This window comes from Eretmochelys imbricata, chromosome 12 (genome assembly GCF_965152235.1).
Source record: "Eretmochelys imbricata isolate rEreImb1 chromosome 12, rEreImb1.hap1, whole genome shotgun sequence".
Taxonomy (NCBI): Eukaryota; Metazoa; Chordata; order Testudines; family Cheloniidae; genus Eretmochelys; species Eretmochelys imbricata.
This window is the reverse complement of record NC_135583.1, coordinates 18,920,667-18,945,482: the sequence shown is the minus strand read 5'-3', so window position 1 is coordinate 18,945,482 and position 24,816 is coordinate 18,920,667. Positions and strand designations below refer to the sequence as shown.

Genomic DNA, 24,816 nt, shown 5'->3' with positions numbered 1-24,816 from the left:
GCATCTAATTTTTTCCTGCCAATTGACCTTGCAATGTTCACTCAGTCAATTGCCTGTCTCAGATGCTGGTAACGAAATACTGAAAGTGTTTTGCTAAAAACACCTGCTGTTGTCAAACCTTACTCTCCCTTGGGAAGAACAGAAGCTGCAGGCAAATCTTCAAACATTTAACTTTACTTTTGAGAACTTCGAAGTTGAAATTTGGCCCTCTGTATAAGAACATAGTTTATGTATTACCCACTGAGTGGCATGTTTGTAAATGCATTGATCTACATACTTATGTATTTCTCATCACCATAGTGGCTGAATGTCCCACGATCATTAATGGCTTTTTATCATCACATCACAACATTAGTTTGATTTAACTAGGTATTCTCCATTTTGTGTACAGAGAACTAAGGCACAGTGAAGATTAAGTGACTTGCCCAAGATCACACAAGAAATCTGTGGCTGAGCCAGAAATTAAAGTCCCAGTCCCATTCACTAGCCACTACTCCATCCTTCCTACAGTATGAGGAGTAAATTAGGACACAGAACTTCTTATTTTTTATTATTTATTATGAATCTTCAAGCATTGCCAGACATTCTCATAATGGAAAAGCTCAGGGTTGAGGTTAGACAGTGACAATAACTTGCTGGAGATGTGGTTACCATTTCTAAAATATGAAAAAAGATTAAAAAAAAGAGTGACCTAGGAAATAGACATTGTTACTGTAAACCATGAAGTCGTTAGCCTTTGTTCTAATAACATATGGAATTAGAATTATTGAATGCTTAAACTTTTCTTGTATCAGCTTTTGTTCATAAAATTGTCATAGTTCTTGCCATTATGTTTTTCCTTTTATCTGCAGAGTTTTATAAATAAAGTGTATTGTGTTGTTTTTAAATCTTCATCAACAATATATTTCCTAAACTTATTGGTTGAGTTCCTAAGAAGTGTCTTCCTGTTCTAGATTTCAAAAATCTTTTCGGGTATAATACTAAGAAGAGAGAAATGAAGGCGATGTAATAATAATACTAAGCACATTCATAGCACTCAACATTTATTTCTCAAAATATCTCAGTAAGGGAAATAAATATCCACATTTTACAGTTCAGGAAAGTGTGGCTGAGATGCTAAAGGACTTGTCAGAGACCATGGACAAAATCTGTATCAGAGGTGTGACTAGAGCTCAGTGCTCTCTTCAAACAATAACCCATACCTATCATGTCTCAGTATTTTCTCAATTTGTGTATATTATTTTTTATAACTTCGACTGTCTGAAGCAGTTCTTTCTATAAACATGTATGTGTCTATATTTTTAATTTGTTTTAACAAAAATGTTTTAATGCGAAAACTAATTTAAAAAATCATGTGTGAAGCTTTACTTTGTTTCACTTTATATAGAAAAATCTTTGAGGAGGACAGATGCAAAATGAGGGTAGGTGGGCGGTTGCAGACCAGCCAAGCTGATTGGGGCAGACTGTGTGAGTTAAAGAAAAAGTTGTCACAGGGAAAGGATCTTTTTGGACCAAGGACAAGACTCCCATTTAAGAGCAGGAACTTCAGTGTATAAGGTAACCAAGAAACAGGCAAAAAGAAACCTGTGCTAGTCACACCCATGTGAAGAGACGACCCATACCTGCTGATAGTTGGGGGGACAGAGTGAGGGCAGCGGTTTCAGCAGACGTTACTGAGCATGCTCAGTACAAGCCAAGCAGCAACTCTGGGGAGGCGCGTGACTCCATGTGCCCCCTCCCACCGTGCCTCCTCTTCCCATTTCTGGCTAATGGGAAATATTTGTTCAGCACGTCTATTCTCAATACATTTTATGAATTGTTTATGTTCATTACCCCTGGCTGTAAGGAGTGTTCTTGTAAACTAAGACCATCAGCCCATCAGAGAGGCACAGCTAGTGAGTTTATAATGACTGTGTTCTTTAAGACCCAGACTGTCTAGATGGGGAAGGGGGAAAGACATTTGCTAGAAATACTGCCAGGGACATAAATTATGATCTTAGACAAGTTCACAGTGCCTCTTCAAATATGCCCGTTAATTAGTTTACAAGGAGCTGATATTCTCAGAGGAGAAACATGAGGGAAGGAAGGGAGTGGGTCTCTAAAAGTAATTGGCATTTACATAGTGCTTTTTATTTATAGATCTTAGAACTATATTGGAAAAAAGTGAAGCACACACAAGTTAAGGATCTTGTCCAAGGATTTGTAGCAAGTCAGTAGCAAAGCCAGAACTAGAATCCAGATTTCTAATTGTTCTGTCCAGTGTTTCTGTCCAGTGGATCACAACTTCTAGTACACTTTTTTAGAGAAAAACTACATGAACTGTGAACATATAAAAGCCATACATTGACTACCAAATTATATTTTGCTCCATAACATTGTGTTGAAAGCCCACTGAGTTTTTAATTGGACAAGTGTTTCATCAAATAGGCTGTTTGGCTTGAAACTGAGACTTTTATTTTCACACTACTTTGTTTCCCGTCTGACAGTAGACATCTGTTCAAATGTCGTTTGGATGGATAATTTGAGAGTAAAAAGCGGGTGATTTTTCTAACTCAGATAGTACAGTGACATATTTTGCACACCTCTCAAACATCACTACAACTTGGTCAATGAATTTAAACACAGATTTCAAAGGAATAGTTAACCATAGTTTCCATAGAAACTAATGAGTGTTATGCATTCATTCTGGTTTCATACACTCTGTTCATTTTGCTTTGAATTATCTGCTCTTGTGTGGTAATGTTCTTGGAAATACAGGCGGCAATGCATATCCTTGTGCCTGGGAATAGTTCATTCTTAAAATAATGCAATTTGTTTAAAAAAAAAAATCTTGCTTACCCTTCTAAAGGCTTTGGGCAACCAGTGATGGTAGTTCTTGAAAAAATATTAAAAATACCCTGCTCATAGCTTTTAAATATTTGATATACAGACTATACAAAATATAAATGTGAATTGAACGTAGGGAGAAAGGTGTCTTATTTTTCCCTGCTTTAATTTTACTACTTTTAAAATGTGTTATCTCTAAAACATAATGCATGTATAATAGTGCAAAGTTGCTTTATAGATCATAACTTTGGTCCTATTGCAGAGCCAAGTAATTCTCATGTACAGTCATAAATCGATGCGTTTTGCAGCTGAATTAATGAGGATAGGTTTCTGATTGTAAAAACAGGCTTTTTTCATAGTTTTCCTCCGTTATGTCATGATTAAAAATGACAAGTAGCACAAGGAGTTAATGTTTCACCTGTGTAGACCTGGGTTCATGGAACAACAGAACAAGGAATAATGGTCTCAAGTTGCAGTGGGGGAGGTTTAGGTTGGATATTAGGAACAACTTTTTCACTAGGAGGGTGGTGAAGCACTGGAATGGGTTACCTAGGGAGATGGTGGAATCTCCTTCCTTAGAGGTTTTTAAGGTCAGGCTTGACAAAGCCCTGGCTGGGATGATTTAGTTGGGGATTGGCCCTGCTTTGAGCACGGGGTTGGACTAGATGACCTCCTGAGGTCCCTTCCAACCCTGATATTCTATGATTCTATTAATCATAGAAGTTAGATATGTAAAGGAGCTATTAGATCATCCACTCTAATTCAACTAGTTTTCTACTTTGTCATCAACACTAGGTTCAAATGGGTCTTCGTCACAGTTGAGAGCACTTAATTTGTTTCATCCTAATCTCTACTAGTGCTAGTATGTATGAATCCAAAATACAGCTTTACACAGTTGGCATTTTTTATTCAGGAGTGATTTAAGACTGAAATGTTTTGTCAGTTGTATGGCAGGATTGAGGTGCATTGACAATATTTAGTGGAGTAGTTTGTACAACATCTGTCTGTATCAAACACTCTCTACTGCCATGTAGTTAGTTCCATACTTCACTTAGCAGTAAAATTAATAAAAAGTTTTGAAAATAGCTGCACAAGATTAGGTTTTTGTGTGTTCCACGTGTTTTGTTTTGTTTGTTTTTTAAAAAGGGCAACAAAAAGCTTTTTTTAAACACCTTGCCCAGTTGCATGATCTTCTGCATAGTTACTGTATTTAATCCAAACTTTATTGTAGTTTACCACATGCTGGCATGGAATTCTTAGTAGACTACTCCTACAAGAACAAACTGTACCCTAGCTAGAAACTTTTTGCTCTTTGGTAATACATTCTGACAGGTGCTGCTCTGTAATCTTAAAAAACTGAGGAAGAGGATGGTGGGCCAGGAGATGATTATGGAAAGGATATGATATGGCCTAACCATCATTACTTAATTTTGGTTGACCTTAAACAGTACAGTGTAAAACATTGGTGGGCAACCTGCAGCCTGCGGGCCGCACATGACCTGTCAGGTTAATCCGCTGGTGGGCCGCCAGACAGTTTGTTTACATTGACCTTCCGCAGGCATGGCCACCCGCAGCTCCCAGTGGCCGCAGTTGTGGTTTCTCTCAGTATCAAAAATTGTTTATAAGGCACAATAAACATGTTGACATTATCTGTCATTGCTGCATGTGTGGATTTCACCTGCATGTTAATCTTATTTTTTAAAATGTTTGTACTTTATCAAAGTATCATAGCTGACAGCCATATTTTCTCATCTCTGAATGCTACTGTATTTCCATATTAATAAGTGACCATTGTTAGGGAAATCCATTTCACCAGCACTGTGCTGCTTTATACCTCTAGCCAATTTCTGTGGGAAACTGTCACTATTTTTAGTGATCTTCAGACTTCAGGAATAATGGATTTCAGATGTTCATCTTTACTTAAAAGTTGCAGCCATTATTTGAAAGGGCTGGGGGTCAATTGCTTAACATTTACTCAAAATATGGTTATATTTAATCTATGTACAGTATATATTGTAATATCAAAAATAATTGAGGATTTCATGGAAGTTGGGGTAAAGATCTTGAGAGTGTCTTCTCATGGGATATTTCCAAAATCAAAATGATAACATGCTATGCTTTTATGCCCTGTCTGTTTTAAGCCACTTGAAATCCTGGTAGTTACTAACTTGCAGAAGTCCATTTCTGATGTAAGTTAATAATTTAGTTCTATAGATATTACTACCCAGCTTTTTGGAGGAAAACTTAGATTAATGCATCCATGTACTAGATCCAGATTTTGTGTTGGATCCTAATGTACGTTGTTGTTCAGTATTCTTTTACAGTAAAGTTCAGTCTTCAAGGGGTAGTGAACATAACATAAGAAAATAGGTATTGAATGCATATGCAGTTACAAAGGGTGAACTACAAAACATGCAAACCAAATGTTTGCACTTTTTGATATACAAAGAGATCTTGCAAGCCTTTTCACACTTGTTCATTTTGTTTTACTTTGTTTTTCTAAATGTCTTCACTCTCTTTGTTGTGAAACCTTGGTGAAATCTTCAGAGGACTTGTTGATGATGCAAAGCTGTAGTTTGATAGATGTCTCTTCCCCATAAATCAGTTTGGAGGGGACCATTAGATTGTCTAATAGTAAACATTCCCTCCCTTCCCTATACTCCCTCTCCTCCCCAGTTTAGGGGATGGAGAGATGTGAGATCCCTCCTTTAATCTTCTAGTAAAGAAGGAAGTGAGTTCCTGATGTTTGATATTTCAAACATAAAATATGTGCAGGAAGAAGGGTGGTGTTTGGGGCCGCGTTTTACGTTAAAAAGGGGCAAAACACAAAAGGCAAAAACACTTTTTGATCTTGCTTCACACTACGCTTTGATTTTTAAAACTCTGCTGACACACTAGAGAGCCCTACAGTCACCACAGCCTGTGTGACTTGCCTCATGAGCAGAGGAACCAAGCTCAGGAATAAGAGCAAGCTTCAGCAATTGGGTCCTGCAGAGATTTTCCATCTGCAGTGCTGTAGGCAGGCTCGGTGAGAAAAGATGTGGGAAATCATTAAACAACAACACAGACCAAATGGGGGCTTGTCTGTCCTGCAATGTCCAGTAGGCTCTCCACTTTTTGCTGCTACAGCTGCTGCTTCTAGTATTATCTCAGCTGCTATACCAGCCTGGAGACAGAGAGTGATACCCTGTTACGCAGTATTTACCTATTTTGAGTTTAAGTGCCTGATTGCAAATGCCAAATTTGTATACTCGTGAGGTTTTTTTCTGCTACACTGCACCTGCCCCAAAGTTCACCAGCCACCCGACCGCTGGTTATTGTCAATCCTGAGTGTTCATAAATCATGAGTCAGGGCCCGCCCCAAATCACATGATTGGCTTAAAAATGATTTTTCGTCTTTAAGTTTGTTGGCTCTTTTATTTACTTTCTAGTTTTTTAATGTTTATGGTTCACATTTTCAAGCATTTTTCCACAACCATGAGGGCTGGAAACTTTCTTTTTCTTTTTTAAATGAAAGTGGAGGTTATTACATGATAGCATGTCTCCAGAAGCTGGAGCATTTAAAAAAAATCAAAATATTATGAAATCCATGATAAACACTTATGACCCTGTAAATGGTTGACACAGTACTTACTAACTGTAAATAAAATACTGGTTCTTTTATAGTAGTTTCCTGAGATATTTGCTGTCCTCTTATCACCATTGTATCATTTAGTTCTTTGGGGGCTATATCCTGCTCTTGTGTGAGGCTCAGATCTTGAAAACCTTTATGTATGTGCTTAACTTTGCTACTGTGAGCAATCCTATTGATTTCAATGTTAAATATGTGCATAAGACTTTGTAGGGTCGGGGCTTAAATTGATAGCAAAATGTCCATTAACTTCAGTGGGTGCATGATTGAGCCTTTAATTAACAGCAATTTGAAAGTAGTGGAATGGTCTTTTAATTTTTCTTTCCGTATTTTACTGCAATTTTGTATTCTATTTTGTTTACCAACTATTGTAGAAGTAAATCAAGTTTTCTGTCTATAATGTAAAATTTTAGTCTTAACTGACTTTTTTGCCACTCATATGTAATCAATACACTTGCTAATGTTTACTGCTATTTGTTTGTTTGTTTGCCATTTTTGAAGCACTTGTGGCATGTATAGGAAGAATGAGTTATTTTGCTTTGGATTCCATTTATACAAACATAGTGGTGGAGGTTCCTAATTTTTCTAGCTTTTCCAATTTTTAAGGGTCAGATTATGGCTTGTCTTGCCTGCCCATGCAGGAGAGTAAGGTGTGGTGTCATGCATCTCCTTATTCCCCTGTGCTGGGTACCTCCTTTTGGGGGTTGGGGGTGAGAGATGAGAAGGAAGTGGCCTCACCCCAAGAGCTGTACTCATTCCTGCACAGGTAGAAAGGGTATATTTGTGTAGAGGAAGACAAGTGGCTCTGCCCTAGAATGTGTAGGGCAGAACCAACCCACCAGGTGATGTTCCTTGCACCTGTTGTACAGCTGACACAGAGTATGTCTCCCTTCACTTTTCCTCCTGCAGTAGCAGAGTCACAGTCTGCCTCCTGGACTCACCCACACCCTTCTCCCCACACAGGTTAAGAAATATCTGAAGTCCCAGGGATATGTGGGAGGGATGCAGAAAGTGCAGTTAGTGTTATGAGCTTTTAGAACCCACTGCTAGTTCTAAAAGCAGCAAAACCCACAATACAGAAAATGAGTAGATAAACATTTTTATGGGTTGGTTCACATGCAGAAAAACAAAACACAGTTCAAGTAACAATACAGTCATTTGCCACTGCCCAGTGATTAAATGGTCCCTCCTTCTTCCCTCACCCCCGAACCATGACCTGCTTCAACCTTATGATTAGCGCTCTATAATAGCTGCTCAGTGCATGAGTTAGCACTGCTGACAGCAAGGTTAAAAAAAGAATAGGTGTGCACACACTCTCCAAAGCAAATGTTGATAAGGGAGATTGAGTGCTTCCCGTAACAGAGATTTGTAAACAAGTGTGAACAGTTGAGACAAAAGCATTGCCCAGTGACTACTTTATAAACTAGCCACCACCCTTCACAGCACAAACCCAACCCTAAGGTGATAAGCCAGTGGAGATGCCCTGTTATAATTATCTAATGTGTGAATTGTCACAGGAATGAACAGCTAATGACCTTTGGCTACAGGGAAACAAAACCATCACAAAGTTATGTAACCTCACAAGTATGTGTTCTGTCATGTGCTTTTCCAGCAGCTGCACAGGGTGTGACTGCATTCATCTGCACAATCAGATGTCATCCTGTGCATCCTTGCTGTTCGAAGATGTGGACACATGTGGCAGCCCTGATTTCCCTTGTCCACTGAGAACCAGGCCCAGTGTGCACATGGGTGGGATCTGGATGCATGTACAGAGTTTGTAAACCAGAGTTGTCCTCAGCCCACTCAGTGAGCAGCCCGTGCCAATTATATGAATGATGTTGGCCATATTGGCGTCCAGATGGGTGCATAGGCAGTGCCAAAGAGATTTCAGTCTGTCAAACATGCACTCAGTGACCATTCCACAGCTACTTAGTTTGTAATTGAATTCCTTCTTTCCAGCATCATAGATGTCAGGGTACAGTTTAGTGTGCCAAATCAGGAGTAGGTATGTGGGGTCCCCCAAAATAACAGCTGGCACAAATACACTGTAGAAAACCATATGGTTTCTGAGGAATCAGGTCCCTTTTTCTGTCCTGATTTCAGCACCCTGCTGTGTCAGGAACTTTTCCGGTGTTTCCCATATTCATGAATCTGCCTCTCTGTTCCACTAAGCCTTGCAGAAGGAGTGAATGGTAACTTTTTCAGTTCAGGTACTCACTTGCTCCATTTGGTGGGCAAAGTATTGGGATGAGGGTGACTTCAGTGGCCACTGTACGGGTTGGAAATCCCATGCTCTGAAATCCAGCTATTATTTCTGGAGTTTTTCTAACGGAAACCACCCATTGGTAGGTTAGTGTTAATTGCCTTGGAAACCTGTACAACCACAACCCTGGCAGAGGGCTTTCAAACTCCAAAGTGAATTACAATGGACCAATAGCTGTTTGAGTTGCAACCTTCACCAGGGCAATATAGCCACCTGCTTCCTCACCACTATGGCTTCCCTGAATCGAGTGTTCTGGCACTAGAGGTTTGATGCAAGCTCCTCGCACAGCTCTGTGAGGATCTGTTTCCTCATTCAGAAGTTCTGAAGCCACTGCTGGTCATCCCAGTTTCCAAAAGGATCAGATCCCACCACAACATGCCACTTCTTGTGCACCAGAAGTAATGGTCCGCTGGTTGGCACACTGTGACAATGCCAACAATTCATCATATCTGTACCCGATGAGCTGAATGAATTGTCATTCATCCTCAAGGTCAGTTGTCTTTGGCGTGTCAGAAAGTTCTGCCCAAATTCCATCCAGCCTCTCACTGATTTTGTTAGTCCTACAAATATAATTATTTCTCCCACATGATTACTTTTTAAGAGTAAAACTATGTTATGCTTTAATCACTTTTATGGATTTTTATTGCTTGTCTCTAACTTTTAATTCTCATGATTTTCTATTGTGTATTATCAAAAAGTTGAGTAGTTTTAAATTATTTCTATTGCTAAAATGTCAGACACTTAAATTTAACATTATTCGTTGCCTGTAGGACTCTGACACTTTTATGTTTTTCTGTTCCACTCAGTCCTTTTTCTGCATAAACTTTTTATATGTTCCATTCTTAAAATAAAAATGAAATATATTACTTTGTGGATGGTAACTTTGTTTTGTTTCTTTGCTGGCCACAGAGGGTCACAGATTGTCCGGTGAGTATAACAGTTAGAACACAATCTGATCTTTTGGAATTTGAAAATCCCTGCAATATATATATGCTGTGTTAGGTAAAGCTTCTTCAGTGGGTTTTAAAATAGATTCTGTACTAGTAAAATTATTTGACAAATGATTTATAATAGGATATTGCTTTGGTGAGCACGTGAAAAGTTACATAAACAGCTAAGTTACATTGCACATTCATTCATTCATATATATATATATATCAAAAGAGAGAGAGAGTCCTTTTTCAAAACTGAAGACTGAATATATATATTACCTGAAAGAAACCATTGGATTAATCATCTTACTTCAAACTTTAAAAAAATAGAAATGACTTGAGTGTGTATATACACACACACACCATTTTGTATTTAGTAGTAGTATTATGTAAGTAATATCATTGAGTAATATTGTTTTATTTCCACATTGTAATAAAACCATTCTGTTTCAATTCGCAGCTCTTCCCTTAATTGTGTTTTAGTTTTCAGAGTAACAGCCGTGTTAGTCTGTATTCGCAAAAAGAAAAGGAGTACTTGTGGCACCTTAGAGACTAACCAATTTATTTGACCATGAGCTTTCGTGAGCTGTAGCTCACGAAAGCTCATGCTCAAATAAATTGGTTAGTCTCTAAGGTGCCACAAGTACTCCTTTTCTTTTTGTGTTTTAGTTGACAGACTTGCAAGAGTCACGCACAGCTATGCTTGTAAATTCATTAAATTAATACATGTTAACTCCATATTATTTTTAACCTTTGCTAGACAAGCTAAATACCATTCCAGTTTTTTAGCCTTTATTTAATGTCAAGTGATCTTTCAGGGACTATTTTGTGTGTTTACAGGAATAGGAGACAGCTGAGAGAGGGGAAGACAAATGAAAGCTCGAGGGGTTGGGGAGAGGAGAGGGAGAAAAGATGGAGAAAACCAAGACTTGATTCTACTCTGATTTGAAGTTACTGGAATTTTGCCATTTCAGTGGAAGACAAATTTGGCCTGTAATGATAGCGCACATGCGTAAACTCATGGTTTCTATGATATTGAAATACAAGTAGATTTTTATTTATAAGTTAAAATTTCTATCTATGAAATAGTAAGGTTACCAGCTTTGAAATGCAAAAACCTGCCCCAACAACACAAGTCCACTGCTACCCTAACCACAAGGCAACTCCACAAACTCCCCCTTGAGCAGCCACTTGTATCTAGAGAGAGAACAAATATAGTTAAGATTGATAACAAATGGGTCTTTGTTTTATCAGCACATTTTGCCAGTCAGTGTTTGTACTCTGTATTGTGTAGCCAGTTGTCATTGAATGTGCAATTTCTGATGTAATCTTTTTTTATTCAGGTAGTAGTAGGATGACTTGCATCATTGCCCTGATTTTCCATTATTTAATATTACTCTCACGTGACTCAAACCCTCTCTCACGCACACACACAATGCACTTGCATGTTAGTGGGCAGATAGCTTCTGAATTTTCAAGAGTGTTGATCTGTTATTTCTTAAACTGCAGAAACGGGAACACTGCAACATCTTTAGCTGAACACAGAAACTTTTAACATTGGATATCCCAGTATATTGTGATGATAATGCAGATATTTAGACCCACATTAAAAAAAAAAAGACAGATTAAAGTATTTTTGTGGCCATTGGCAAATCCATTAAAAAAAACCAACAGGCTGGTCAAATACCAGAGAGGGAGGTGGTAATCCTATGTAATAGCCACAATGTTTGAACAGTTCATTATTTTCTCTGTGAATAACAACATTTTTGGTAATATAGAAAAAATTGATGTATATATATCTGTTAGTTGGGTGGGTATAATCAACAGTGTTCAGCCATTAAACTTCCATTCTTTCTTTGTGATGTCTAGCGTGGAGTAAGAAAAGATGATGCAAATGAAGATGTTCAAGTCTATCAATAGGGAGCTGTTTTGTTTCAGACTATTCTGACCACAGGTTTTGTCCGGGAATCCATCTTGGTTGGAACCATTTCCCAGCATGTGCTGAATAAGATACAAATTATTGTGGCATTATACATGAGCTAACATAATTCACTCTAAAAAATAATTGGTGTCTGGTTTGGGTATTTTCATGGTTCAGGGCTGGCTGCGCCTTTGATCTCTCTCTGAGTCACGGGTGATGGATTTTTTTCCTAAAAGTGTGGGGTGGCATGAGGCCCCTCCCTTTCCATGGCCCCACCACCAGCCAAGCTGCAAGCTGGAGCCGGGTCGGGGAGCCCAGGCTCCTCCACCTGCCTGTGGGAGGAGAGAGCAGAGAGTAATCCCCAGCCTGTGTACCCATCCAGGGCATGTGGAAGGTCTGCGGCTCCCCACAGCTGCCCATGTGGCTCTTACCCTGACCTGGCTCTGGCTTTCCGCCTGGCCTCGGGGTGGGGCCTGGCCAAAGAGACGCAGCTGGGCCATGGTAAGAGCTGCCCGGGCAGCTGTGGGCAGCCACAGACCCTCTATTTGCCAGGGGCAGGGACATGGGCTGGGGGCTGATCTTGGCCTCCCACCCGCCCCCATCCTAGACAGGTGGAGGGTTGGCTCCCCGGGCCACTCTTACCCAGCCTGGGCTCCAGGTTCTGGCCTGGCCAGAGGGCAGGCCCTCAAGGGGAAGAGGAGGGTCAGGGTGCTGGGCCTGTGGCAAAAAATGGATGGGCAAGGTCTGCCGACTTTCAAAAAGTGGGAGGGCCATGGCCCTTTGGCCTCCTCTATTCCGGTGCCTCTGCTCTGAGTCCATGTTTTCAAGCAGAGGATGAATCGTAGGCACCCGAGTGTGATATTGATGGCAGCAACTTGTCAGTGCTTTGTGCATTCACAGAGCAGCTGCATACGGTAGACAGTCGTTTTTGGGCTAGAGAAACAAGCACTGATTGGTGGGATCGCATTGTCATTCAGGTGTGGGATGACGACCAGTGGGTACAGAACTTTAGGTTGCGTAAAGCAACCTTCATGGAGCTATGTGCTGAGCTGTCCGCTGACCTGTGGTGCAAGGACACCAGATTGAGAGCTGCCCTTTCAGTAGAGAAGCATGTTGCAATTGCTGTGTGGAAGCTGGTGAATCCAGTCTGCTACCGGTCAGTTGCAGATCAGAGGCTAGCTATGTGAAATGGTTCACCAGTACAAAAGTTTGAGAGCCACTGCTCCATAACTTTTATCATCTGCTCTGTTGCTTGCCTAGCAAAAGCAACATTCTCTTTTCTGTCCTGCCTTTCGGCTTCCCAGCACTCTTTCCATTCCCTGGTCTGTCTCTCATCGCGCTACAGCACCTCGGAGAACATGTTTTCTTTGCTGCACCTAGGGTTTTTTCTTATCTGCTGAAGGCGGTCTGCAGGGGTGCGAGATGTGTTCTTCAAAGTCTCTGCTGAATAGAAGGGGGATTGTTACATTCCAGCAAATGATTGGAATGTTTTAATAAAAAGTGCATTTTGCTAGTAGAAATTACTTTCTCTCTGAGACTCTAGGCAGGCACACAGCTCAGGGAGCACCCCAATCATGGTGAGTATTGGAGATTGGGGGAAGGCGGTTGTGCGTATGGACAAAAAGGTCACAAAGCAGGGCAGCTTTGTAGGGAACTCATGCTAAAATTATCCCACACTTTTTCATATGCAGCCAACCTGCTGGCTGACATCTCGCTGCTGTGGGTGACCAGAGAAACCAGGGCACAGCTGCTGAATGCTTGTGGTTTTCACCCCAGTCTATATGCAGCTCAGCTATGTGCCACTTTGGTCCAGCTCCAGTGATTGCTAAATGGCATGGTAAAGTTTTCTACAATGGGGGAACTAACAAGGCTGTAATCCATTGGAATCTGTGGCAGAGGAGTAACAAGTAACTCTTTGAAATTTTCCAGAGCCTCTCTGGAGGATTCCCTGCAGGTCTTGATGTCCATCGATACCCTGCTTGGCCATGCAGATTAGCTACATAGAGCAATGTCCAGCTCACAGAAAACACTACCTACCTCCCACTTTTCGATTCCCTACACAAGCCTCAGCAACTTATCCAGAGTCTCATCTGCTTCCTGCTCGCCGTTGAGCACTTCTGGAGTGGAGAAAAGTTCCTGGCTGCCTGCCCCACCAGGTGACCCCACTGGGAGTACCACATCCTCTTCTAGTTCGACTTCTTCATCTAGAATTTCAGCCTGCGGGTTACCCTCTTTCTGCTGCCTGCGAAGTATCCATGGGGCTATTGGCGATGGAGGAGGGGTCACCACCGAGGATCGCATTCAGCGCCTTATAGAAGCGGCAGGTCTTAGGCGCACCACCGGAGCGATGGTTTGCCTCCCTCACCTTATGGTACACCTGCCCTTAGCTCCTTTATCTTCGCTCTGCACTGCTGCGTGTCCCGATCATAGCCCTTTTTGCACAAGCCTCGAGAAATTTGCCCATATGTGTCCCGATTCCTATAGGTCACTCACAGCTGCGACTGAACAGACTCCTCTCCCCATATACTGATCAGATCCAACAACTCAGTGGTGGTCCAAGCGGGAGCACGTTTGGTGCGATAGCCAGCCATGCTCACCTGGGAAGCTCCTCTGGGAAGCCAGCAAGCAGGAAATGAGATTTAAAATTCCCAGGGCTTGTAAGTGGGAGGGGCGGGTTGGCTGCAGGGCAGCGGAGTTCAAACCGCTGACCAGAGTGGCAGCGTGGGAATTGTGGGATACTTTCTGGAGACCAATAAAATTGCAAAAAAACCCTGGTGTCTACACTGCATGTTTGTCAACAGTAAAAGGAGGGGAAAAGACAAAAGTCTCTTGCAGGGGTGGAAGTTTTTTGTTGCCAAAACTCGGCTTTTTTTCCGAAAAAAGGCCAAAGCCAGTTTTTGGCAACAAAACTTGCCAATGTAGACAAACCCTAAGACGTGTAGCAATGGAAAAATGAGTTCAGTTACTGTGAATGATTCATTTTTATATCACATTTTCTATTATATTTGTTTAAAATGTTACAGAATTGTTTTCAGTTATATCCTAGCAGCAGGTGCCACATGATTAATTTGGCAGTCTTTATTGCTATTCTTCTTTCTCTATTAATATGCAAGACTGGACGTCATGCATGTTCACTTTGCAAACTACCATTAGGGTTGTTTTTAATTAGAAATAATGAACATCGTATTCATAGTAAATGAACTGCAGCATTTGCTCGTATATAAAGTACTGACCAGTTTTCATCAGTATGTAAATGATGGAATACATTTTTAGTGGTATTCCTTCTTCCCCACCTCCTTTTCTCCTTACCACAATCAAAGTGTTTAAGTAAAAGGAAGTGTGTCATTTGTTCTCCTGAGCTCAACTGCTGCAATAGGGAACATAAATCTATGGGGAAAGAACTTTAATTCTTTTGATATGTTTGAGGATATTCTGTAACTCATGGTCAAAAAGCTGGTGGCCTAAACACCATCTGTCTTTGTTAGTCTATTGAACTAAAGGAGATTGTAATTTTAACTCTGTGTATATTGCAACAAGATATATAATGTAAAGGAAAATAAAGTAGCTAATGCTGAGCAACTTGTTATATACAAGTGAATCCTAAGAAACTTTAACTTGCACATAATATCATTTTACTTACTAATGTCAGTAGAAAAAATGTCACATCACTTTTTTATTTTTAAAAAATTGACCCAAATTTTAGTCTCTTCAGATCTTGTTTATCATGGTGCACAATAGTCTCTGATTTTAATAAACATTTTAAGCTTGGGATTTTATGTTTTGTAATTTCTAAATCAAGCACGGGTGAAGTAATTCAGAATTGTTTTAAATTTAATAGTTGTGTTTATACATGCGGGTTTTTAAGTGTATTTTTTCTAATTAGTGTTCCACTGTTTTTTTTTTCCTATTTCACAATTGAGTCAAACTTACGACCATACGTGGCATATAGTTGTCCAGTTTTTTAGTTTTGTTTTCTTTAAGCATCCTTGACATTTTGTTTTTGGAATGTCTTGACCCCAACTGTTACTTTCTCTATTAATTTATTCACATGTTTAAATTTCTATTCTTGTTCACTTTCTCTCCTTAATACTACAGTGGTGGTGAAGGGGCAGTATATTCAAATTCCATGGTTCTGTACAGACCTCAGGACTATATCTTAATATGAATTTTAAATATGGGCACTTGATAATGCATGGTAATGCAGTGAATAAACAGTAAAGAGTAAAACCAACCTCCATCGTGGTTAGAGAAGAACAGGTTGGTTTCATAGCACAGTGCAGAAGTGCCCCAAGTGACTTAGTACTGAAAGTGCCAGTTCTGCTGTCAGAATATACTAGATATCTGCATTTCAAACTACTGTATCTCCAGCATCGTATTTGTTCAGTACTGAGCTGGAGGGAAGAGTGTTGCTTGCTGAATCATCACTACCATTTCCAGCAGCACCCTGGGGCTTCTTTGTGGTTGAGGTGTTCCCATTTAAGTATTGATCAGACCTGATCCTTCTTATCTTGTGAGATGTATATGAGGAGTCACATTCTAGGTGGAGTGATTGAAGGTCTTTTCATGTTAAAGTCTTAAAAGTTCTTCCTTTAACTTGTTTAAAGTTTAAACCATTATTTAAAATAAACTAGAAACTAATATGATAGAGTACCCATCATAGTATCTCTTTTCAGGAAAATGGCTGCCAGGCATCTCTGCAAATGGCAATTGTAGCTAACTTCATTTTATACATTACTTTTCACAGTAGACAGAGGGAAGCACTCCTCACCATTTGAACTTTGATTGTTTGTCCTGGTCATAATGGGTGAACTATACTTCTAAATGCCTCTTTTGTCCTATTCGTTACAGGGACCAATATACTTATTTTTTTCCTGCAACTGTGTTTGTTGGCAAATTACTCATTAAAGTTCTGAGACTAATTAATAAAAAGAATTATCTAAATTATTGATTGAAAACCTGACTGACTAAGAAACTTGCGGAGATAAAGGATGAAGGAGGCATGCCTCGGGGCCCTATTTCACTCTGGGGTGTTGGCTACTTCCCACCACCCAACACAGATGTAATGAGGTTAAGAGGTGTCCGTATAAAATAAGTAAGAACTACTAATTATTTCTCAAGAAAGGCTTTTAATGATTTCCGACTATAATAACAGCATAAACAAAACAAGAAAAGGAAAAGGAAAACCAAAGACCAGCACTGAATAAGGATTAATACAAAAGGCAGATTATATTGAGGACAAGCACAAGTACATGTAATATTGTGGACCATTTCATAGGTTCATAGATTCACTGTTCAGGAACTCGCAGACTAGATGATCATAATGGTCCCTTCTGACCTAAATATCTATGAATCTACATATGCTGGTCCTGGCAGGTTATAATAAAAGCCCTGAAGACAAGCATAAGTAAAGCTATTATTCACCAGCTCTATATTCCTGGTGACAAACTGTTTCAAAGGCAACGTAAAGCTGATGAACGATAGCACTACATGCACTTGCTCGGACTACTTAAAAGACAAGCACTAATACATGCAAAGCTATTATGCATCGGCTACCTATTATTGATTTTATACTCCAGTATCGATACAACTATGATCAATTCAGCTCGAGCGACCAGTCTTCTTTACTGCATAGACTTGCCATGCATTTGTCCGAAAATACGTTACCCTTCAGTCTGCCATTTTCCGCACTGGCCAGGTACAGACAGTCGAGAAGCGCACGTCCCTTCAGTTCAGGGGGTGTGGGTCAGGTTACCAAAAACACACACACACAGTCCCGTGCCTTCTTTCTTTCTATCTGATCTGATGGCCGTGTTTTAGAACAGACCAACCAAATCAGGGTGGGCCACATTGTTTATGTGGTTGCCCTAATTGTATAATTGATGCGTATTTAATTTTCATGTCCAATTGTTAGTTGTTGGTATAATTGAGGCCTATTTATTTTCGGTAGCCAATTAGATTTTGAATGCGGGTAATTTGGGGTTGATAAGTACATAGGAGTCAGCATAAATTGTTATCTGGTTGCAGCGTCCTGACCACAAGCTTAAGCTTTGTTTTTGCAAGGCTTGCATTTCAAAGCATACGGAAGTTTGAGGCCTAACATTTGCAATACTTCTATTTCGTTCAAGCTTGACAAGACAGTTGCTCAATTTATTCACAAAACTGAATTGGCTAGTTAAGTATTAAAAAATAATCTTTTCTTAGATAAACTATGGCTATATTAGTCAATGTGGGCTATAAAGACTGAAGAATCTAAATTAGGTTTGTTACCTTGTCCTCATTTTGTACCTCAAATTGTCACTGAAGTATACTATGCTTCTGAGTAAAACTTAAACACTACAAATCACTTAACATAATAGCTCTAGATATTATCAAATTAAACACTCATCAGTGGTAGTGTATTCTTTGTCATACATCCATGTATAGAAAGGTATTGCGGAGTCCTGTCATAGGAAAATTGAACACTTACTTTCACAAAATGCAGATCCTCCTGTCGCTTGGAGATTGGAGATAAGGAAAGCGTACATTTCAGTAGTAACAGCTATCAAGTTTTTCCCATAATTTTAAAGAGAAAGATAATGAAACCTAGAATGCTGATTGTGGAAGGGAAAAATTGATTGCTTTTTGAGGAGGGAGGAAAAGAAATACTCCCCAATGGCATACAAAATTAGGTCAACCTCATGCCTGTCATAAGGATATAGATTCAAATATGGTGGTTCCCAGAGGCTCCAGTCAGGATTAGGTAAATTTATTTTCTGACACAACATCTCCGGGTGGTGGTATCGGTGTATTTTTTTTAGATATCTGAGTAGAGGATCCTGCATTTTCTCCATGTCCCCAATTTCTTAAGTTTATAGTTTTTAACCTTACCAAGTCGTGAATTCTTTACTAGCTGCAAAACATGCCACATAGTTCTTACTGGTTATGAGGTTAAAAACGTCATGGATATACAGAAGCTTGACTGAAGAAGTCTTAACTTTAAAATTAAACTAAAGCATAAGGAAATTAAATAATCGTTTGGCCACTCATGGTCTTCTGGTTTCTTAAGCATATAGTGCTTCTTACCATAACAAGAATTCATTAATTCTAGCTCTCTCTTTTGAAGGAAGGCACCTCACTGTCTCTGACCTTATGAAGTGGTCACTCCTGAAGTAATTTAATTGTGGTGTAAATGTGCAAAGTTACACTGGTGTGCAATTTCTTTTTAAAATGGTTTTCATTTAATGCTGAGACTTGTCTTAAATGTATAGGTAAACTAGTTCTGAATAATACCTTTAATAATATATAGGACTCTTGTCCTTTCATCTCCTCTTCTAAATGCCTGGATTTAAATTCTGTAGCACCCAAAGAAATAGAACTCAAAGCTTTTTCTGAATGGAACTGTGCAGCTCATGTAGTAACAAGTTCAGATTTCCAGTAATTGAATGGTAGCTCTTACCCTCGAGGCATTTAGAAAGTGATTGTTGGCTAAGAAGTGGTGTGAGAGCTTGACTGTGCTTACAGCCTGTGAGCCTGACATTAGTGTGTTTAGTATTGGACAATCATGTAAAATCAACTGGTTTACAGAAGAAGTAAAATTACATTTTTTAAGTGAATTGAAACTGAACAAAGTGTTATGTTTGTGTCTTAAATATTTATGCAAGAAAAAGCATGCTAAGAGTATTTTTAAACAATATTCCTATGATGATTTATGGAAATAATTTTGGTGTTGATAACTGTATTTTTAAATAATTTTTTGTGATTTTTTTTTCTTTAGGCTCTGTTTATGAACCACTTAAAAGCATTAACCTTCCAAAGCCAGAGGGAGAAAGTCTGTGGAATAAATTGGATCATTATTACAGAATTGGTAAGTAAAGTAAGGGGGACTCTTTGCAGTAATCAAAAAATGTTTGCAGTGTAACTTGTTAAAATTCCTCAACTGCCATAAAATTCTTATTTGCATGAATGACAGTTGAAAAAAAAAAGTATAATGAACTTGTTTGGATGTCCTCTATACCATCTGAAAACTCATGATCTTTCTCTGACTTTTTTCAAATCAACCTGCTGCTGATCAATTGCCATATTCAATAGGTCATACTGATTTTTATTGGATCTACTCTAAAATATGACTACGTAAATAAAGCAACTTCTTATTCAGCAGAATGGCTCCGTAGATGTAGCTGTTTGAACCTAGAGATAGAAATAAATGTTTCTTATTTACTCATATTAGTCTTACAGAACCATTGCAGCTATGAGAGAGGGAGCTGGATTCTGTTGTTAGGCATATTTAGTTAAGAATCACCTCACTGATTTGGTATTAGCTCACAGGTTAGTCTTTTAGCCTAATGAAGGGGCCAATATATATCTGTAACTTCTGTCAGTGTAGACCCTGTTACTAATGTAATGATTCAGTACATAAAAATTGTGACATTACCCAGGGTATAATCTGTTGAACAGGTATGTCCTCTCAGTTCTCCAACCTGGGTGCCTTTTATACTATTTTGCTAGGAGAGCAACCACTCCTGGCCTGCTCTCACACAGCCTCCATCATATATATTACTCCCAGCTATACTGTATGAGTGCTTTGGCCAGTCACCCTTGAATTACACTGCAGAGCAACACGATCAAATTCCCAGTCCCAGACTTTGCCCCAGAAATGTGCATTTTGTATTGCCCAGCCCTCTCCTGGACAATACAAGCTCTTATAAGGTCCATTATTTTATAAATAAAAAGTAATAGGCTCAAATCCTGTTATCTCAAATGGAGTTCCCCAACCACTTTAGTCCAAGCACACTGATTTATTAACTACAGAAAGATTTTAAGTGATTACAAGTAATGAGGCATAAAAGACAGAATTTTTTACAAAGAAATAAAAGGTAAAATGCAACTAACACCTAACTTAGCAAGCTAAGCGATTTCAAAGCAAAAGTCTCTCTCACCACATATTTTAGCAGTCTTACTGGCTAAATTTCTTTCTGCCAGGATCCCTCCCCAATCCAGTGATGCTTCCTTTGTCCTTAAAGTGTTGCGATGCCGTGCATAGAGATGAAGGGAGAGATCTTTTGGGGCATTTGTTCCCCTTCCTTATAGTTCTCTTTTTTCTTTGAAAATCCTCTCCAGTTGAGGTTCAGGAGCCAGCATGGCTGTGGGGGATGGGAACCTCCAGCTGTTTCTTTGCCAAAATGTAGATTTCTCACTGTCTTTTGTCTCTGAGGAACTGGTTTGCGCCTGCTTTTCTAAACTTGGAACATGTCTCAGCAATGTTATACAGTAGAATTTTATAACTATGTACAATGTTGCCACACACATTTTACCAGGACAATAATGATCAGCAAAGTATGAGTTTTCAAATGATACTTTACAAGGCATACTTTACACAACATTTATCATAATCTTCTAAAAAGGATGAACATAAGGATACAGACTGTCACAGAAATATGTAAGTACCATAAAACACAGAATGTCATATTTCTCAGATGCTGTCCAATATTCTGTTAAAAAGAACAAGTGTTTCTACTGTAGGAGTTTCTAAGTTTGGTTTGAAGTTATATTAAAATAAACAATAATTAAAACTAGATCACTCATTAATTCTGAATTCATTTATGTGTCTTATTTTATTCTCTTGCTCTGAGCCAACAGTGTAAAAGTTAGCAGCAAAACTTGCAAATGCCTTAAGATTTCATGAAAAATAACTCCTGATTTTTTGGGGGGTGAAATTAGTACTTACTAGCAGAAGTCACAGCCGTAATCCTGGTCAATATAAAAATTTTCAACCATTTAGATTAGGATAGGTTATTATTTATTATTAGTTGCCTTTAAAGTGTTTGCTGTTTATTTTTAAAAGCTATCTTTATTATTTTTATTTTAAATTGAATCAGCCTATAAGAGAAGAACACTTGAGACACATTTCAATATAGCATCATATCACTTCTGTAAATTTTCCTTGGTGGTAATTAGTGTTCAAATTATGTACTAAGCAATGGTGAAAATGATGGGCCATTATCAAAGGTTAGTCTTTAAATGGAGGATGGAAAAGTTTGAAAGAAAGAAAAAGCTGTCAAGCAACATTTAAGGACCTTGTGAAACGCTCCTGGATGCATAAAACTTTACAGAAACTCAGTAAGAGTTTCAGGTTATGCATAGGAAACCCTCTTGAGGATTCAGGTGTTTGGTTTTTTTAATAGATTTTCTATGGCCAAAATAAAACTGAAGACTTCAAACACAAAAGCAAACTATCTAAACAGGGCAGTTGCCACTAAGATGCAACTACAATTATTAGGACTTCCTATACTTTTCCTCAACTCAGGGAGGCACTCCCACGAATTCTGAAATTCCAATCTGAAACCCTTTCTGAGGTTGAACCTACAAACATTCACATCACTCTGTTTTTTTGGGGCCCTCCCCTCAGAGCAGCATGGGATAGGGTACAAAAGGATTTGTATACCATATCACCACAGTGGGCAAAAATCTTTTTTCTTTTTTTTTTTTAATTTAAAAAATGAATTTTCTAGTTTAAATTATTTAAATACAGGTTTATTTTTAAAACTAAACTGATTATTACATTGGAAATTGACAATGTAGGTTGAGGCCTAATTTTACTATAATCTACTAAAATAATTAAAATAAAATAATATTAAACAGTACATGTGTTCTGCCAAAGTTTTAAAGAAAGTCATTTGACTGAACTAAACAAACTTTGACTAAGTACCTGGAACTAGAGTTTTCTGAAGTGCTAAACCAGTTTTTGACAACAGTAACCACTTCTGCTCATGCAGAGAGAAAATTTTATTCCTTTCAGTTTATTGAACTAATTCTGTTCACCGACTAGTTCATTCAGAGTTGAGAAACCAGTCTGGAGTTCAGAAAACAGGAAAGACTTGTTTTCCTCTTCAGTCTATGAACGAAAATGAGATATACTCATTCTAAAATCTTGAAGGACATGTTCACCCAAAACAATCACTTCAGTTCACTAACTTCAGCTAATAGTTCCTTTGTTCAATAAATCAGTTTTAAAAGCAAAACATGTTTTGATAAACTTCTTGATATTTATGTATCCAGCACCCTTAAGGTAGTTTTACTTAAATGATAAAAATATTAAATGCTTTTTATACATTTTTAAATTAATTTGAATTTTCATCCAAATAGAGCTTGACACAAATCACAAGTAGGAATATTAATCCTCATCTAGTAAATGAGAAATGAATCACTCACCATAATAAAAAAGTAAAACTCTGAATAAATATAAGTTAAGCTTTATAGTTGCATAAATAAATGTGTGTAGATATAGCTTCTCCTCCCAGGTAGCAAAAAGAAATGTAACGGCGATGTTAAGTTACAAATCAACATGTTTTAATGGTTGTCAACCAGTGAGAAATCAGCCTTTCTTTAGGAAAATAATCAGAAGTACAAATGCAAAACAAGATGAAAATTGATTATTTATATCAAGGTTTCCTGCTTGCTGATTTAAATCATGATTAAACTTGGTGATTTCAGTCAATCAATCCACTCCACACATCAGAGTGCTGAACTTGTGCTTGTGAAATCACCAGTTATAGCTTTTTGTTTACTGTTGAATTCCTTTTGAATACAAATTTGTTCTAAGAACTTAAAATAGTTTCTTAAATCTACTGTTTTCACACAAGTATGAGACCCTAGACACATACTCAGGGCAGCAAGCCCATCATGCTGGTCGCAAAGCTGCGGTACGTTACAGTTTAAGGGAGCTAGCTTGCTGAGAGCTACTGCAGGTATATCCCCTTGGTTTAGGAATCACACCTCCACCTTGACTCTAGCTGTTTTGCTATACTACTGGATATAATGGTGCCAATAGTTACAAGAATGAATGGGCTTATTGTATTTTCATAACATAAGTGACATCGATTTATTTAAATGTTGAAATACTTTTAGGTATCTATTCTGTAGTGTCTTCTAAATTGAATTATTTATCACTTTCTTCTAATTAAATTTGTGATCAACTGTAATCATACACACACTGTTTACTTAAAGGTGTAATGTTATCAAGAAATAGCTATAAAAATGCCTGTTGTCGTTTTTTAAATCAAGTCATGGTTGTGCGATTCACTGCCGAAATTTTAAGTTTAATCATTCATTGGTAGAGCACAGTAAACAAAAAAGATATGTCAGCCTGAACAGGAGGGATGACACTCTATTAAAGCATGTGAAACCCCATGAAACCAAATTTCTGGTTCATGCTTGATCTGTACACATTTTATTGTTTTGTAGATTCATTGCTTTTGTCTTCCCTGTGGAGTGGATGGCAGTTCAATTTACTTTTAAAAGTTGGCAATGGCAAATCTGTGCTGCTGTTCATCATTCATCTACTTCGGGCTCTACATGTACTGCAGCCAGTTTTCTGTTTCAGCTGAAAATGTGTTATTGAATTTAATCAATTCTAGAATGAGCTATATTGATGCTAGCAAAATGATTTGTCATAGAATATCAGGATTGGAAGGGACCTCAGGAGGTCATCTAGTCCAACCTCCTGCTCAAAGCAGGACCAATCCCTAAACGGCCCCCTCAAGGATTGGACTCACAACCCTGGGTTTAGCAGGCCAATGCTCAAACCGCTGAGCTATCCTGGCCAATGGGAGCTGTGGAGTTGGCGCTTGTGGCGGGGGCAGTGCGCGGAGACACTCCCCTCTCCCCCGGCCGTGGAGACGAGCCAGCTGCTTATGGGAGTGGCATGGGGCTGGGGCTGGCAGGGAGCCTACCTTAGCTGCCGCACCACTAGACTTTTAGCACCTAAAATCTCCCAGTTTGACTTCAGTAGCCTCCGGGAGATGGGGCCTGATTCCAGGAGACTCCCAGTGAAACCGGGAGGGTTGGCAATCCTAACTATAGTGCAGTCTCTTTATCGTGAAAGTGCAACTTCTAAATGTAGATTTTTGTTTTGTTACTTAACTGCACTCAAAAACAAAACAATGTACAACTTCAGAGCCTACAAAACCACTGAGTCCTACTTCTTGTTCAGCTAAAAACAAGTTTGTTTATATTTACAGGCAATAATGCTGCCTGCTTCTTATTTATAATGTCACTGGAAAGTGAGAACAGGCGTTCTCATGGCACTTTTGTAGCCGGTATTGCAAGGTATTTATGTGCCAGATATGGTAAACATTCATATACTGCTTGATGCTTTGGCCACCATGCCAGAGGACATGCTTCCATGCTGATGGCACTCATTAAAAAAAATGCGTTAACTAAATTTGTGACTGAACTCATTGCGGGAGAATTGTATGTCTCCTGCTCT

At 38.8% G+C, this 24,816-nt stretch overlaps 1 protein-coding gene across 4 annotated transcripts in view; it reads left to right on the top strand.

Annotated features, from left to right (window-relative positions):
• The window catches only part of PHKB (phosphorylase kinase regulatory subunit beta), a 218,574-nt gene that overhangs the window by 9,138 nt on the left and 184,620 nt on the right, over positions 1-24,816 (top strand). For all 4 annotated transcript variants that reach the window (XM_077830734.1, XM_077830733.1, XM_077830732.1 and 1 more), the window contains one exon: positions 19,327-19,416. In XM_077830734.1, coding sequence (XP_077686860.1) covers positions 19,327-19,416 — 90 coding nt within the window. The remainder of the gene's footprint in view (positions 1-19,326; positions 19,417-24,816) is intronic.